The sequence below is a fragment of the Pollicipes pollicipes genome, unplaced genomic scaffold, assembly GCF_011947565.3.
Source record: "Pollicipes pollicipes isolate AB1234 unplaced genomic scaffold, Ppol_2.1 Scaffold_3087;HRSCAF=3621_pilon_pilon_pilon, whole genome shotgun sequence".
Taxonomy (NCBI): domain Eukaryota; kingdom Metazoa; phylum Arthropoda; class Thecostraca; order Pollicipedomorpha; family Pollicipedidae; genus Pollicipes; species Pollicipes pollicipes.
In genome coordinates, this window is record NW_023596225.1 from 29,447,690 (window position 1) to 29,465,410 (window position 17,721).

General features: G+C 56.9%; 2 protein-coding genes across 2 annotated transcripts in view; both read left to right on the forward strand.

Annotated features, from left to right (window-relative positions):
* LOC119090012 (laminin subunit alpha-1) overlaps positions 1 to 3,897 on the forward strand; it is a gene marked incomplete at its 5' end in the record, with an annotated part of 11,963 nt that extends 8,066 nt beyond the window's left edge. The window contains 8 exon segments of the mRNA XM_037212810.1: positions 73 to 171; positions 457 to 583; positions 1,501 to 1,521; positions 1,758 to 1,778; positions 2,152 to 2,228; positions 2,289 to 2,328; positions 3,456 to 3,657; positions 3,882 to 3,897. Coding sequence (XP_037068705.1) covers positions 73 to 171; positions 457 to 583; positions 1,501 to 1,521; positions 1,758 to 1,778; positions 2,152 to 2,228; positions 2,289 to 2,328; positions 3,456 to 3,657; positions 3,882 to 3,897 — 603 coding nt within the window.
* Positions 3,898 to 3,916: 19 nt separating this feature from the next.
* LOC119090013 (laminin subunit alpha-1-like) lies at positions 3,917 to 16,252 on the forward strand. Its single transcript, XM_037212811.1, is given in 20 exon segments — positions 3,917 to 4,047; positions 4,740 to 4,894; positions 5,260 to 5,442; positions 5,801 to 5,902; positions 6,760 to 6,931; positions 7,407 to 7,554; positions 7,865 to 8,133; positions 8,535 to 8,675; positions 9,622 to 9,788; positions 10,167 to 10,352; positions 10,580 to 10,732; positions 12,192 to 12,324; positions 12,675 to 12,824; positions 13,646 to 13,828; positions 14,006 to 14,162; positions 15,029 to 15,138; positions 15,140 to 15,163; positions 15,559 to 15,681; positions 15,847 to 15,952; positions 16,107 to 16,252. Coding segments are annotated over 19 exon segments (2,799 nt in total). The 5' UTR covers positions 3,917 to 4,047; positions 4,740 to 4,748.
* Positions 16,253 to 17,721: the final 1,469 nt, after the last annotated feature.

Here is a 17,721-nt window from a genome sequence, read left to right on the forward strand (position 1 = left end):
GCATGTGCCGCTGTTGTTTTGCACTCTGTCGCACTCCACGAGCGCACTTGTGCAGGCATTCCATTGTTACAGGCGTATCCCGCGGACACTGATTCCCTGGTGTCACTGGGTACGCAGACCAAGACTAGATCGGAAGAACTGCTCAAGGCGGCTGAAGTGGTGAAGAGACAGGTCAGTATCACGATATGTTGGGTGTGGGGGGTGTGGGGGGTGTGGGCTGGTAATTGTGTGGCTTAACCCCTGCCACAGTTAAACTTACCTGATGACTATATATATATATATATATATATATATATATATATATATATATATATATATATATATATATTAAGTCCCCCCATGTCACAATTGCTTACGTTTCATAACCTTATAGCATGAAACTCCTGTTCGTATTGGCTTTTAGCACATCCGGTCCGGCACGGCCTTCATGCATGCTGTTTTCGCCCGAACCGGCAGGTGGTGGAGCTTTCAGAGAAGCTCGCAGCCAGTAGGGAGCGTCTGCAGCGAATCAACGGGACACTCGACAAGGTCGCTGCTGTGGATCAAGACGTCAGGCTTCAGCTGCAGACGTTGGACGATATCGGTCAGTGCTCAGCTCCGTTAGGTTAAGTTAGGTTAGGTTAGGTTAGGTTAGGTTAGGTTAGGTTAGGTTAGGTGCATTGGGTGCCGTTCTCCTTCGCCAGTTATCTTGTCACGTCGAACTCAGTCCCCGTAGGATGTTGGATGCTACTGGAGTTGAGTGGTGAGTCCTTCGCGATGTTTTGCCTGAATTAGACAGGGGAAAGTGACCATTGTTGAGACACTCACGGTGTACCGTATCTGAGTCAGCCATTCAGTCAGAGCAGTTAGTCACTGTCGCTGTCCCGCGCCCGCATCAGTCCCATGAGCAGGATGCCGATTTGGCAGTGGATGCTGTCCCATGGCCGTGAAAGGTCGTACTTTGGATGATTACCAAACGCGCTCAGATACGCAAGGTACCAGCTGCGTCGCGCCAGAGAGTTGGCAACGATATCACGGGTCATTTAGTTAAGACTTTAGTTAGTTAGTGATCTTTGGTATACCATGTGGGATGTGTTTGTGTCGCTTACTGAATCTGATTCCGTGACTTTGGGGCATGATGGGCAAAATAGAGCTAACCTGGACTTTCGTGACATGACCTCAGATAGCTTATCCGACCATTTGAGGTGTCCTGGAGGCGTCTTGGTGTCTCTGCCGGGATGTCTTGACAGACCTAGCCGGCAGATATGACGCAGGCGGCTCATATTAGGTCTGACCTGACCTGACTTAGGCCTGACCCACAGGTGTAACGGGATTGGCTCGTAGTAGGCCTGACCTGACCTGAGCTCACCAGACCCACGGGTGTGACGGAGACGGCTCGTAGTGGGTCTAACCTGACCTGATCTGACCTGACCTGACCTGTCCTGATCTGGCCTGAACCTCAGGTGTGACGAAGGCGGGTTGTGGTGGGTCTAATCTGACCTGATCTGACCAGACCCTCAGGTGTGACGGAGGCGGCTCGTGGTGGGTCTGATCTGACCTGACCCGGCCTGGCCTGACCCTCAGGTGTGACTGAGGCGGCTCGTAGTGGGTCTGACCTGACCTGACCTGACCTGACCCGGCCTGATCCGGCCTGAACCTCAGATGTGACGAAGGCGGGTTGTGGTGGGTCTAACCTGACCCGATCTGGCCTGACCCTCAGGTGTGATTGAGGCGGCTCGTAGTGGGTCTGACCTGACCTGACCTGGCCTGACCCTCAGGTGTGACGGAGGCGACTCGTGGTGGGTTTAACCTGACCCGATCTGACCTGACCCTCAGGTGTGACGGAGGCGACCCGTAGTGGGTCTAACCTGACCTGACCTGACCTGAGCTCACCGGACCCACAGGTGTGATGGAGGCGGCTCGTAGTCGGTCTGACCTGACCTGACCTGGCCTGATCTTCAGGTGTGACGGAGGCGGCTCGTAGTCGGTCTGACCTGACCTGACCTGGCCTGACCCTCAGGTGTGACGGAGGCGACTCGTAGTGGGTTTAACCTTACCCGATCTGACCTGACCCTCAGGTGTGACGGAGACGGCTCGTGGTGGGTCTAACCTAACCTGACCTGACCTGACCTGACCGGACCTGACCCTGACCTGACCTGGCCTGACCCTCAGGTGTGACGGAGGCGGCTCGCGGGGCCGCCAACCGCTCGCAGGCGGCTCTGGCCGCGTCCGAGCTCGTGCTGAGCCGCGTAGAGGCCGTGCAGGCGGCCCTGGAGACGGAGCTGCGGCCCGGTCTGCGCCGGCTGCAGCAGGCCGGCGCCGACGGCATCGGCAACGCCTCCCGCACCGGTGAGGCCCGCCCGCCGGCCGCGGAGGGGCAGCAGGTCTCCCGCCACTTAATGGGACCCTCCACCGCCAGCGGTTTTGTAGCCTCCCACAGACCGCACGGCATGGGGTGCTACCTCGCTTGTCAGCCGCTGGGTCTGGACCTTACCTTAGAAACCACGATGTGTTGGTGGAGTCGGCGGACCGAATGTGCATGACTATGTGGTGCGGCAGGCGGGCTCGCGTTAAGTTTTTATCAGCTTTGTCTGCTCAGTAAGGAAGTTTGAAGCCATCATTAAGCCAAGCTCACGGTGGGTCAGACCAGGAGCGGCGTCACGGGTTTCGGGTTTTGGGCCGGACTTTCCAAGGGTTTCCCGGGAAAGGGCAAAGGCATCCTGACCTAGAAATTGGGCCCTTCTGAATACAGTGAGCTCCTCCTAACCCAGACCACCGCCTTCTAGTTCGTGATGGTGTCTTCCGAGTAAGCAAAGGGACGCTCTCAGTGTAACATTGAGGCTACTCGTCCGGAGCATGGGCTACCTTATGAGAAAAGGTGGCGTCATGGTGCGGAAAACGAGCCTCTTGCTGTAGAAAATGGTCTCTTGAGCCTGATTTATGACTCTCTAGGTCAGTTATGGGGTCTACATGATCTGAACTTTGGTAACGTACGGGTAGCTAAAATGCCTTTACTCTGGGAAAAGGGACTTCCCAAAAATTCTGAATGGCAAGAACATACTCTTGATCCCCCGCTTGCCAACAATGGAGGCAACACTGTCTCCTCTGCCCCCCCCCCCCCCCCCCCCCCCCCCCCCCACTCCACCCTGCTGCGCCGCGTCTGGGTCAGACAGCTGATAAAGTGTTGCACATGCCGAGTGCATTGCATGCTTTGCATGAAAGAGAACCGATCACCCGCTCTATACCGCAACGATCTCAGCTTGCTAGTATTGCCCTGGTTTCTGATGTCCTGATTGCGTTGCCTAGTTGCCTGGCGCAGGCTATCCGCCACAAACCTTCAATATCAACTGGCGTGTTGTTGAGTAGCTCGAGCTAGGACATGGACGTTTCGGACTCGGATATTGCGGGAGAATAAACCAGGCCGAGTTGTGAGTGGGCACCCGACACCGACCGCTTCATAACATGGCGCTTTCCAGTGGATGAGGCGCGGAAGAGCCTGACGAAGGCCGACCTCCGCGCCCTGGACGTGGAGATGAAGGCGGCAGACGTTGAGGCCCTCAGCGACGGCGTCGGCCTCAAGCTGCAGAACCTCAAAAACAAGATCCTGAAGGCCCGCCAAGCGGCATCGAACGTAAGCGATGAGGGCGGAGGTGCCAGTCAGGGCAGCTATGCGCCAAAGTCGCGCGGCTTTTTACTTATTCACATTCGCGGCCATCAGTCATCCGGCATACTACAAACTTCGCTGTCTGCTGCAACCCACCAACCTCTACTAAAAAAGAGAAAAAAGAGTGGAATGTAGTGAGGCACAGCATCCCCCTGTCATGGTCTCCCACTACGTTATTAGATGGCCATCACTCGGCGCTGCGTTCAGATCGCAGTGTTCACCGCTGGCCCTTGCCCAGATCCGCGTCTCGCTGACGGGGGAGGCGGCCAGCGGCGCGTGCACGCGCACATACCGGGCGGCCGAGCTGCAGCCCAGCACCACGTCGTCCGTACGGCTCAACTACTGCCGTCTCCGACGAGGCCGCGCGCGACGCGCTCCTCTTCTACCTGGCCGCCGACAGACAGGTGCGCCGCGGCGTCACGCCCTCCCGTCGGACAGCGCCCCACGGTCGGCGCGATACCAGCTGACGTGGCGTGCTACACGTGGTTACTGCGTCGCCTCGTTGTATCTTGTGCCTTCTTGTGATGACGTACTGAACGGTGCGTGGAAGAGGTGGTCTTCTTTGCCCCGGGGGCTATGTGACTCGATTACATGCGTGCTCACAATTCCGCACTGCGGGGTCCTGTCGCGTTAGGTCACATCGTTCTCAGCCACCTTTTCATGAGTAATGGACTCTCCGGTACCATTGGTAGTAATGCAGGTGGCAACAAGAAAAAAGATCTCACTTTGTCATGCCGGTGTGGCAGTTGGTTACATTAACAGTAACGCTGAATAATGGGGAAGACCCGAACTCGGGCGTCAGTGTTGTACAATGTCATTAACTAGCGTATTCTGCGTAAAGAAAATGGGCATATTTAGTGACAGAAGGAGAAATGGAAATAGTCGGAGGTGCTGTGACGATAATGCTGGGATGTGTAACCTTTGATACGATAAAGTATGCTATGTAGATTAGTTTTCCCACAACGCCACATAAATCATGCATGTAATGGAGATATGACGATAATCCAATGAGTTCATGATGTTGACGTTTTCCTTACATGATCAATTGCTTTGCACTGTGCATGTCATGCATTCGTGTCCTGGTGCACATTTTCAGAAAGATTTCATGGCTATCGAAATGGTGAACCGGACGATCCGTTTTCTTTGGAACAACGGGGGCCAGACGCAGATGGTAGACCATCCCCAGAGGCTGGACACCAACGATGAGCAGCTGCTCTCCGACAGCAGCTGGTACATCATCAACGCCGAGAGGTCAGACAAGGGACCAGATATCGGGGGGGACGGGGGGGGGGGGGGTACCGGAGGGGCAGATCAGGTCAGGTGCCAGAGGGATCAGGTGCCAGAAGGCCAGGCACGGGGTTAGACACGGCATGGGAAGTCACAAACCGTGGGGTCGGATGCAGGTCGAATGCCAGGAGGACAGATATGAGGCCGCACGCCGGGTCAGATGCGTCGTCATAAATCAAGAGGTCAGGCACCGAGGACTCACGCAGGCTCACACGTCAGGAGGTCAGACTTTTCGCGGGGTCAGATCCGGGTTTTTCATCTAAAAAAAAAACAAACAAGAGGCTTTCCCTACCTCGGAGCCGTGGCACCGGCCGTATTTCTGTTTTCAGAATTGGCAACCTGGGCCGCCTGTCGGTGAGGCCTGTGTACCGGTCCGATGTGGGCCGGAAGGTGCCTGACACGGTGACGGCGGTCTCGACGGCCGGCTTCTCGGTCATGGACCTGACCTCCGATGACCCGGTCTACATCGGCGGCCTCCCCGACGGCGCCTCGAGGAGCGTCACCACCAAAAGGTCAGCCGCCCCGAGACAGGTGGAGTGACCTCCATTCAGGATTTGTTGTTTGTATCGGTGTTGGCTCAATTTGATAGTTCAGATATTTCAGTACCGGATTAAAAGTGTCGCTCCAAAACCCGCGCCGTCGTACGGCGGCACGTACGGCGGCACGTACCGTCGTACGGAGGCGTGTCGTACCTGACGGCGGAAATAATGCAAGGACCAGTCTGTACATAGTCTGTTAATGCCGTGTGTCGTCCCTGCATTCAGAGTATGAGAGACGTCCCTACTGCAGCGGGTTACTGTTCTGAGCCGACCGCGCACCTGTGCGGATGGGGTCCTCCTCTCCTGACGGCCCTCCCCTTCTGTCTGGCAGGTTCGCTGGCTGTCTGGACCGGGCAGTCTTGAACGGCCAGCCGATCGGCCTCTGGAACTTCCGCTCCAGCGATGGCTGTGGCGCCTGCAGGGTTGGACCCAGGTTAGCGGCAGTCGCGTTCATACCCCAGCGGTGCCACACGGCCTCGCGAAGGCTCCGCGAGCCCGTGCAGTCGATGTCCAGTCACGTTTGGTAGTAGCTTAAATAGCTGCTGCAGCGATATTCGTGTGTCGTTGGAGCCTTACGACGTTACGTGACGTCCATTGTTCACCTTACCTAACCATAATTGCGGACTGGTAACCTTTTTCCCGTGCTTTGCTCGTCGATGGTTCTTTACAGTATCATTTTCTGAGCAGCGGTTGCTCACCTGCTCGTCTACGTGCTGCAGGCATTCCCACCTGCGGCTTTCTGATTTATTTAAGCGGCCCGCCAAATGCAGGCCAGGTCAAACATAGGCCTATTTTAAGCATGTGCCTCCCTGCGTGTCAAGCACTGTTTGTATGAACAGAACTGAGCCATCTAAAAACGGAGCAAATTGCAACATTTGGGCACGTGGCTAACGTACCCGAAATCTCGTTCGAGAACTTCAAAAATATCGTTACCGAACAGAGCGATGATAGATCGGACAATGCGTCATGACGGTACTCGCTGCATGCTGGGCGCGGCCGGCCGCTGTCGCTCTCTCTCTCTCTCTCTCTCTCTCCTCTCTCTCTCTCTCTCTCTCTCTCTCTCTCTCTCTCTCTCTCTCTCTCTCTCTCTCTCTCTCTCTCTCTCTCTCTCTCTCTCTCTCTCTCTCTCTCTCTCTCTCTCTCTCTCTCTCTCTCTCTCTCTCTCTCTCTCTCTCTCTCTCTCTCTCTCTCTCTCTCTCTCTCTCTCTCTCTCTCTCTCTCTCTCTCTCTCTCTCTCTCTCTCTCTCTCTCTCTCTCGCTCTTCCTGACGGCGCTCTTCGACGTCGCCAGTGACGACAAGCTGGTGACGTCGCCGGGATACAGCTTCGACGGCGCTGGCTACGCCGAGCTGCCGCCGCTGCGGCCCGGCCAGGTGGCCGTGCGCGGCATGTACTCGGTCGTCATGAACGTGCGCACGTTCGACTCGGACGCGCTGCTCTTCCTCGCCGTCAACGCGGAGAAGGTGCGTCGGCGTCGGGTGGGGTCATGTGAGGTCCGGTATAGCGGTTGTCAGGTGCTTGCAGAGCGTGCTAAGACGGTGGCGATGACGTTTGGAAAATCTGCACGGGCTGTTGAAGTGGTTTTCAGGTATTTGCTCGTGATAACAGCGCTTCGGATGCATTTCGGAATGGACTGAGTGGGCCAAGAAGACGCCGTTATGGTGCACACTGCTCTTGGAGCGTACTGGCTTCAGTGTGGCGAAACGTCGTTTGCATCTGTTCTTGTTTTCTATCCTAAATCCGTCCCACATAACGATTAGACACGATGTGGATCCGATCAACGTGATCAATGCAGATCAATGTGGGTGGATTCACATGAAGAAGATAATGAGATAGGTTTGCGCGATTTATTCTGGTGCAACAAATGGCTGGTTCTCAACGTAGTAATCAGTACCTGAGGCATACTATCGTTGCGCTTATGCCTATTATTACCTACAGGATCAATTCTTTAGTCTTGAGATGCGAAACGGCAACCTGGTGTCGCGAGTGGGCTTCAGCAAAGAAGACGTCCTCGTAGTGTCAACTAATGGCAAATACAACACGGGCAACTGGACCATGGTTGAGGCAACAAAGGTTGGAAATCGAGGTAAGTCATTCAACGGCGTAGTGTGACGCTCGCTTTCGTTATCATTCATCTTCCATTCAACAGTTTTTTAGTCCCTCTGTGTGCTTATAACATCGCGCAGTCGGCCTGCCTTATCGTGGGGAGTTTCTACGTCAGTGAGTCGACGAGTACACGTGCGTCAAAGAACAGGAGTGCCCCATGAAGCAGATGCCGGCCAGCCCGCGCGACCGTGCGGCAGCCACACCCACGCCCCACACATCGCACGTCCGTCACAGATGGTAACCCTTTCGGCCCATATAAACGCCGCTGCCTGCGCGTTCGTCCCTTCCAGTGATCCTCAAGGCCAACCACGACGAGGACAAGGAGAGCGCGTTCCACCCGGAGAGCAGCAGCGACGCGCCGCCGCGCTCCTTCAACCTGGCGCTGGACACGGCCAAGCTGTACTTCGGCGGCGTGCCGCCAGACTTCCGTCAGAGTCGCTGGCCGCAGCACACGTTCGTGCCGCTGCTGGGCTGCATGGACGACCTGCAGGTCGGCTTCACACCGCAGAACCTCCGGGTCGGCAACTCCACCGGGGTCACGCCCGGCTGCGGAGGTCAGGTCAGTGAGGTCACGCCAGGTTACCGGTCCCAGGTCAGGGCAGATGGCGCTACAGGGCGTCTGTGCGGCGTCCTAGGGTGCGGCGGCCGGCAGGTAGCATTGGGAAATAGCCCGTGGTTGACTTGGCTGATGCGGATTGGTCGCCTGCGTTGGACGCTACTATAAAACACGTAACTATTGGAGTTATTTCTCGCTGATGCGTTGTGTTCCATTGCGGAGGGGCTGGGGTTTGAACTTCGCCCGTCGTTAGGTTTTAACGGGCTTTCCGAGCACGGAATGTTCCAGCAGTCAAACCCAACAGGAGGCGATGTCCCAAATCATAACCTCATATGTATAGTCGGATATCATTAGTCTCCAAAGGCCGCCTAAGCGTGTAAACACCACGAATCTCTGTCCCTCAGCTCCTGAAGACTGTGGGGTTCCACGGCGATGGCTACCTGGAGACGAACTCTTACCGGCTGAGGAAGATGTCCAGCTTTGCTTTCTCGTTCAAAACCACCGCGTCAGACGGCCTGCTTCTCATGTCCACGTTCGCTGACAAGGTCGGTATTAACGCGAGGGTGCGCACCAGAATGGGCTTTGTTACGTCTCGATTAATCCGAGGTTGTACATGTGCAGAGTCTGTCGCGGCATATGTTGAATCGTTGTTTAGTTAGATGTAAGGCTTCGCGATTAATCAAATGTGAGTGGTTTAAGGCCTGCTGGCCCACTTCAAACCGGAGATCTAGTGTTGCACAGCTATCAATGCCTGAGACTTAGCACTTTCGTGCGAAAGCCTTTCGAAAGGTGCTTTACAGATGGAACAGGACCGAGGACGGCTTGAAAAGTCTGGTGTTGAAGGTTCGACCAATAGTATACGTGTCTCTGGCTGTTAGCTCCCCTTGTAGGTGCCAGAGATAGTGCCCACGCCTGTCCGTCCCCCGTCCCTGGCGGGATGTGGGTCCCTGATCGCTGCATATCCCTGACCGTGTGGCCCTGACTGGTGCACCCGGTCAGCCACTTATCCCTGATATACCTGTGTCATTGGCTGCACATCCCTGGATGATTGATCTTTCACAGGCGATCTGATCGGGTCCTCTAATAACCTGTGTCCCTCGCTTGGCCTCACAGACCGACCTCTCCCTCGCTTTGTCTCTCAGACCGGACTCGTGCCCGCTCCTGACCCGTGTCCCTCGCTCAGTCCCCCAGACCGGCCTCGTGTCCCCTCCTGACCCGTGTCTCTCGCTCAGTCCCCCAGACCGGCCTCGTGTCCCCTCCTGACCCGTGTCCCTCGCTTAGTCCCCTAAACCGCCCTCGTGTCCCCTCTTGACCCGTGTCCATCGTTCAGTCCCCCAGACCGGCCTCGTGTCCCCTCTTGACACGTCTCTCTCGTTTAGTCTTCCAGACTGACCCCGTGTCCCCTCCTGACCCGTATCCCCTTCTGGATGTCGGTTAGTTGTGTCCCTCGCTGGGTTCGGTGACCGGCGACCGGTGTCCGTCTTCCGGCAGGCGATGGCTGACTCGGCCATGCTCCGGGAGTACTACGCGCTCAGTCTGAACGCCAGCCGGCTCACGCTGCGCATCAACGGTGGCAGCGGCGAGCTCGTCCTCACCGCCGCCGACCTCTTCAGCGACGGCCGCTTCCACACGGTGCACGTGCTGAAGGAGAGGCGCAGGTACGGCCCGGCTCGACACCGTCGGCATAGAGGCCGGGACGGCGAGGGCTACGGAGAGGTTGGGTTCTGGGTCGATGTGGAGGAAATACGAAGTGTAGTGTTCGTCATATAGCCCGAAAAAGGAACCTTATGGTGTCTTGATTGATCTCGTAGACGATCATGATGCTAGTTACGTCATGCTCCAGTATAGATCGCGATTTATGCGAGAAGATGCTCGTAAGTTGCTGCGAAATTGTCCCACGCCGTTGACCGCACCAGCCGTCGTTAAAGGCCGGACAACCGCCGACGTTGTTGTGGTAGCCTCCCCAGCGGGGTGCACACCCGAACCGATCGCCGTCGAGGAGCCGCCTTCAGTGCAGGACGGGCCGTTTGCCGCAGGGTGGAGCTGCGCGTGGCGGACGCTGTGGCGGCGTCCGGCCAGCTGCCCCGCGGCTCCTCCGGCGTGCAGGCGCCGAACGCGGGCGGCCTGTACTTCGGCGGCCTGCCGCCAGGGCTCCGGGTGCCCTTCGAGGGCGTCCCGCCACCGTTCTCGGGCTGCATCACGGACGTGATATTCGAGGAAGAGTGAGTGCCCATGCAGTGCACAGGGATGCGATCGGATGTCAGGGTCGTGAGGCTTTGGAGACCGTTAGCCTTATTTGCGATTTTTGACGAGACCTATCTGTGCCATGGAGAGCGATGGACGACGTTATTTGACCGGTAATGACTCTAGTCTCGTTTTGCGAGTCCTAGTCTCGTGCGAGACTAGTCTCGTTCTGCGAGTGTGTTGACACCCCGGACTCGGCCGGCAGCCTGGTGTTGTTTGACCCGCCGCTGCGACACCAACACGTGGCCATTGGTCGCTGCAACGGGGACCTGCAGAAGGGTCGCATGCTTCACGAGATGGCCACGGAGCCTGACCCGACCAGCTGTAACCAGCCGTCCCAGCTCACCCTGGAGGCCAGGTGAGCTCACCTGGCCCATGGCGCTTATCTGAGCTCAACTGACGCACCACAGCTGCGCTCACCTGAGCTCAACTGACGCACCACAGCGGCGCTCACCTGAGCTCAACTGACGCACCACAGCGGCGCTCACTTGAGCTCAACTGACACACCACAACAGCGCTCACCTGAGTTCAACTGACACACCACAACAGCGCTCACCTGAGTTCAACTGACGCACCACAACAGCGCTCACCTGAGCTCAACCGACGCACCACAACACCTCTCACCTGAGCTCAACTGACGCACCACAACAGCGCTCACCTGCGCTCAACTGACGCACTACAACAGCGCTCACCCGCGCTCAACTGACGCACCATAACAGCGCTCACCTGCGTCAACTGACGCACCACAACAGCGCTCGCCGCGCTCAACTGACGCACCACAACAGCGCTCACCTGAGTTCAACTGACACACCACAACAGCGCTCACCTGAGTTCAACTGACGCACCACAACAGCGCTCACCTGAGCTCAACTGACGCACCACAGCAGCGCTCACCTGAGCTCACCCGACGGACCGCGGCGACGCACGTCAGCGACTTTGTCTGGGGTCAATTTTTCCTTTCGTTGCGGCTTGCTTTTCAGATTACTTTTTGTTTGCATTGCTGCCATCTGTGTTGTATGAAGGGATGGAATGTGATGCCTGCTGACAGCGTCAAACCTCTCGTCACGTCATTTATGGCGTAAATCTTTCAAGTTTTGAATTGATACCATCCAGTTACGACCCTTAGCGTAACGAACCGTGGGTTTGTACTCAAGAAGTCCTTCCAAAATTGACAAATGGCGACATAGACTAGAATGATAAGTACTGCACATGATCCGGGCGCAGGTCGTAGTTACACAGGAAATGACGTCATGTTGAGGCGTCACTTTCGCATCGAGCTCTCCACAGCTGCCAGCGGTCGCGGAAGCTATGGAGAGCTGACTCGGCTGCCTCCACGCCGAACCGAGCTCCGTCGTGCTGTTGTCGTGCCTTGTGGTTGGGACGAGGTGTTGAAGTCGAACCACAGCGATAACTTGTCGTCAGGCTCAAACTGTGTTACATTTACAGTCGGGGTGTTGTATGACAAGAATCGTGGCTCGCTGTCCGAGTTCAAGCGGAGGTTTTTCAAACATCACTGCATGACCCGCCGTGAGGATTGAGCTCGATGCGTTCAAACAGAAATTTAATGCTTCCAAAAAACAATGTGACAAAGGGAAGGGCGTCGGTAGTGATTTCTGGACTGTCTATTCTTTGCCTAAGGTCTGTTGGACTTTGGTCTTGTTCAAAAGCGTGGGTCCTTTTAACTTCTTATGCCTTGCTCTGTTTGTTACATCTAAGTTAAAACATAGGACAGACGTCGTGATATTCTGACCTCCCATTGACCTCGGTACCATTTATATAATAGAATTCGTCTTCAAGGAAATGTCGATATTTTTCAGAGCGGTCAAGTTTGGTGACAACCCCTTCAGCCACGTGTACGTTCCAATCAAGAAGCGCGACCTACGATCCGACTTCAATATAACACTCGATTTTAGGACATTTTACCCCAATGGACTTTTACTTTATAATGAGGTAAGTTATCTCCGCAGATGTCGGAACGCCCATGCATATTTCATTTTCGATACAGCACCGCTGTATTTCGTTCAAACCGTTTGACATCTGCATTGTCTCTAAGTTTCTGAAATCCTATCATCATTGCGTGCTCTGGACATTTCTGAGGTAGTCAGTGGCCACTTTCCTACATTGTGATACTCCTGCTCCAAGTAAATATCCACGATGCGCAACTCCGCCATGAGTTTGGTGACGAGGAGAGACGGGCAGGACCGGTCCCCAGCGCGAGGGTCTGTCGCGGCGCGCAGACCACGGGTCGGTCGCGGTCCTGACCCCGCGGTGGGGTGATGACCGGTCTCGTCGCCCGGCAGGGGCGCGGCTCGGCCCGGCGGCCGAACGCGTCCGTCTCGACACTGACGCTGAGCCTGCGAGACGGCGCTGTCGTGCTGAACGTGCAGAAGGGCAGGAGAGGCATGGAGTTCAGCACCAAGGGACAGCTCAACGACGGAGACTGGAAAATGGTGAGTGCTGTGCGAGAGAGCCCCGCCGGCTGCTTGTTCGGGTGCCTGATGTCTCCCAGACGTCTGGAGAAATGCAACGTGCCTAAACACTAGTGAGGAGGAGGGGGGAGGCGTAATGTGCGACTTGTCATCCTGGCATGACAGTGATCGGAATGGTCATCGTAGTTATGAGTACATATCTACGCGTCGTACATCTACACCATACATCTATATCTATAGCTGTACATCGTACATCCATAGTTGTAAATTGTGGAGAGTTCATAGGTGCCGGCCATCACGCGCCAGGTCAGCAAGGCATTGGGCCTCTGCCTGGGTGCCGTCACGCCGTGTGTTGCCTTGCTGGTCCCCCGCGTCCGCGGCTGGGGCGCTCTGAGTGGCCCACCAGTCTCCCCCGACGTTCTGAGCGGCCCCACCAGCTCCCTCTCCTCCGGCGTTCTGAGCGACTCACAAGCGCCCCCCCCCCCCGGCGTCCTGAGCGGCTCACCAAGCGCCCCCCCCCGGCGTTCTGAGCGGCTCACAAGCACCCCCCCCCCCCCGGCGTTCTGAGCGACTCACCAGCGCCCCCCTCCCCCCGGGTCCTGAGCGGCTCACCAGCGCCCCCCCCCCCCCGGCGTTCTGAGCGGCTCACAAGCCCCCCCCGGCGTTACTGAGCGATCTCACCAGCCCCCCTCCCCGACGTTCTGAGCGGCTCACCAGCACCCCCCCCCCCCCGGCGTTCTGGGCGGCTCACCAGCGCCACCCGACGTTCTGAAGCCGCCCACTAGCGCCCCCTCCCCACCCACGTCCATTCTGAGCGGCTCACGAGCGCCGCCACTCGGCAGGTGACGCTGGAGAAGCGCCGGCGCCGGTACACGCTGCGGGTGAGCGGCGTGCCGGTGGCCAAGAAACGCGGCCCGCAAACGCTGCGGCCCGGCAGCGCCCTCTACATCGGCGGCCTGCCGCAAGAGGGCGTCGACACGCTCAGCGTCCGCCGCCTGCCCGGCCAAAAGAAGCTCGAACTGCTGGTGATTATGCAAGCGATGGGGGACTGCGTGGCATAGTGGCTTAACACTTCATTATTTGTGGCATGGTTCACATAACTGACCGAGTGTTTCCTTCTTTTTTGGTGGTAGCCAGTTCACAAGTGAATACTAGATGAACCAGTGCTAGGGCCAAGTTGACACAGAGCTCCACGTCCCCAGCAAACGGAGGGCTTCAAAGGCTGCATGAAGCAGCTGGAGGTGCGCGGCCGGGTCATTGACCTGCCATCGCGGAGGAACATCATTCACAGGGTGGGCCAGTGCATGGCCCGGGTGGAACTGGGCACCTTCTTCGCCGGGGACGCCTTCGCTACGTATGGTAAGCGTCTACCGATCATGCTCATGATCATGATCTATCTCATTTACGCTGGTGAAGGTAACCAGTGCTTTGAAGTGTCCAGCACCCAATACTTTTGCAGTACTTTTAATCGCAGTTTCATGCAGCTTTCAATGGAATACACTTCTTTGAAGCTGCGACGGATAGTACTTATGGTGTCATATGGGGTCATATGGGGTCATCATTGGCTCAGGTTTTGGTACCGTCCACAGGATGATAACCAATAAGTATTCCGCCAGTCATGGTATAAGGCTCGTCGCAATCCACTCAGGGCGCGCTACCGATTTAGGCTCGGTGTAAGTTACTACACCTCGGCTTCGCGGCGCGCACATGATCACGTGCACGTTTAAGGACGAAAACGGGGACCCAGTTGATCTTGTGCACTAAGTGACTGGGTTACTCCTGGTGGTGCTCGCCAGCGCAATCGCTCAAAAGCGGATCCATGCCCAAGCAACTGGCCTGACGCGGGCCCCTCTGACCGCGATCTGCACCCCTCTGATGGCGATCGGTACCATTTGATGGCGATCTGGACCCCTCTGACGCCGTCCGCTTGACATGCAGCGGGCCCCTCTGACGGCGATCTGGACCCATCTGACCGCGATCTGGACCCATCTGACGCCGTCCGCCTGACGTGCGGCGGGCCATTCTGACGGCGATCTGGACCCACCTGACCGAGATCTGGACCCATCTGCCGCCGTCCGCCTGACATGCGGCGGGCCCCTCTGACCGCGATCTGACGCCGTCCGTCTGACATGCGGTGGGCCCCTCTGACCACCATCTGGACCCCTCTGACGCCGTCCGTCTGACGTGCGGCGGGCCCCTCTGACCACCATCCGGACCGCCGGCAGATGACAGTTTCCAGCTGGGGAGTATTGTGGAGTTGGCGGTGGACTTTCGGACGACGGAGCTGAGTGGAGTGCTCATAAGCGTGGCAGGACCGCCCGGCGGGCCGGCGCTCTTCCCTCGAGATCACCGACGGCCAGGTGCGTGCCACCGCATGTTTCACAGCACGGACACGGACCGCGCGCACCTCATCGGCAGACAGTGGTGTGCAGTACTTCCGTGAATTCACTTCCGTTCTTGTTTTGATAAAAGCACGTCACTGACATGTCAACCCAACTATATCTCCATTCTTCTGGTTTTTCTCCCAAGGAATAAGGCTATTACTACTGTTTTATCTATGTTTGCTGAATACCATTTCATGAAGCTTGCCGCAATTTAGATAAAACATACAGAACTCGTTTACATTTTGCTAAGCGAGTTAAGTTAGACAATCAAAGACATTTAAGCAACCATATTAGGTGGATGTGCTCCAGAGTTTCTGACCCGTTAGAGTACGTCGTGTCTGACAAATCTCGCCGCGTGTCTTTCATTTCAGGTGGTCTTCTCAGTTCACAACGGCGGCTCCGAGCCAATACGAGCTCGGCAAAAGTTCCCCACCAAGTTCACCGTGTGCGATAACCGCTGGCACAGCGTCAAAGCCAACTATGTCAGGTACCAGGTACGTCCGCTGCGCACTTGGCACCGTCTCCCTTCAAATATCCGTCAAAACCAACATGGACCGCCAAAAATGAAAGACTGCGCGAAGGTCAGTTTGCTGGCGGCTGGTGCGCAGACCGCCAGCGTGAGATCTTTACACCAGTGACCCATGCCTCTGCACCGACAGGCGACTTTAAAGGTGGACAGGTATCCGGAGAGGTACGGCTTCTCGGCCAACGGACCCAGCCAGACGCCGAGCGGAGGCTTCCCACTATACATCGGCGGCCTGCCCGGTACGTCATCCGCTCACCTGCTCACGAGGCTGGTCATGATTATGATTATGATTATGATTATGATGATGATTATATGCCCCGGGTGTGCAGCGCCGGTGCAGTGCGGTGCTCCAGCGCCCCAGTTCTGACGTTCGCACTGTTTTCTCTCCGTTAGAGCGGGCCAGCAACTCGATCCTGCTGCAGCCGGACAACTTCAAAGGCTGCATCCGCAACATCGAGATAAACGGCGTACGCCGGGACTGGACCGACATGGCGCAGCTGACCAACGTGCTGCTCAACTCGTGCCCCGTCGAAGTGTGAGGACCCGGAGGTCGGACCGCGCCGGACGGTGAGGACCAGGTTCCGGGCCGCGGCGAGCGGTGAGGACCAGGTTCCGAGCCGCGGCGAGCGGTGAGGACCGGGGCCCGGACCGCGCCGGGCGGTGAGGACCGGGGTCCGGGCCGCGCCGGACGGTGAGGATCAGGTTCCGGGCCGCGGCGAGCGGTGAGGACCGGGGCCCGAACCGCGCCGGACGGCAAGGCCGCGGCGCACGTGACGGCCGAAGCCCGGCCGGATGCGGAGGCCCAGAACGGCGTGAGGTAGAAACGTGCAGCTGGTAAGCTGCGCGAGTGAGCGACGAGTGCGCAGACCGCTTCCAAGTCACACCGGGGATGCAGCAAACGCCCGGGTGAACTGTGGGCGACTGCACGGGTCCAGCACGCACGTCGGCTGGTGCCGTACCATGACCGGCGCAGCAGGCGAGGTATGCGGGCACGACTCAGGACAATCTGAGCATGGAAGAGTTGTCCAAGCCAATGGCTCGCAGCGCACATCCATGGCTCTGGACAAATGGACAAACCAAACAAGTCACCGGGACAAATGCCACAGCGCCCCATCAGAGCGCACATCAAAGGCAACCACGCGGTGACCTGCATGGTCGCTTACCGAACACGTTTAGAAGCGTGGGGCACCGTTTGGGTAGCGGCTGTTCCAAGAGGTACAAACAAGGCCGAGGAGATGGTACAAAGCTCGACTGCGTGGCGGGAGGGGACTGGAAGGCCCAGCTGGTCTTGGACCGTGAGCTGGAGCCGGACGCGTGAGGCGTGTGGGGTTCTGTGCGAAGCCCGGAGCGGGTAGGGGGGTCGGGGTGTGGTCAGCATTTCGATTGAGTGGTGCTGGCTCCGCCGGTAAAGCTTTGGCGCTGCAGGAGCCTTGGGGCCGTCTGTAGTTGTTGTTTCAGCTTTGTCACTGCCAGTGATGAATTGTGGAGTAAGTGGATCGCGTGGCGCTGCAATACTGTGTAGGTTGCGAAAGGGTTCTGCGGACGGTGTGTGTGGTGTTTGAATAGTTCATTAATCTATCGCATGAACTGTTGTCGTACGTGTCGTCAGCCAGATTGGCGTTTTGCGTGTGTTTGTTTGTCAGTGATGTGTTGCAGTAATTCTAGTCCTCTCCATCGCTTCATGTGACAAATGCTGCTGTTGTAATTGTGGTGTACGCGCTTTGGCGAAATGACTTTCACATACTTCATGTCTCGTGAAGGAGAATGCCCATATATGGTTTTTATCAAATTTTCGTTTCATTTTTGAGGTCTTGCGCGTCATTGTGTCAACATTCTCAGTGCACTTCACCTTGTCTCACAAAGGCAGGATTAAGTCTGCGATCGGTCGAGAAGCTTTGCTGCCATTTTTAAAAAAAACTAACTTGCTTAACTACCCGTCGTCCACTGACAAGTGGCCGGGTCTGCTGCCACCCCGGCCCACCGCGGCGCAATGGACGGTGCGCTTATA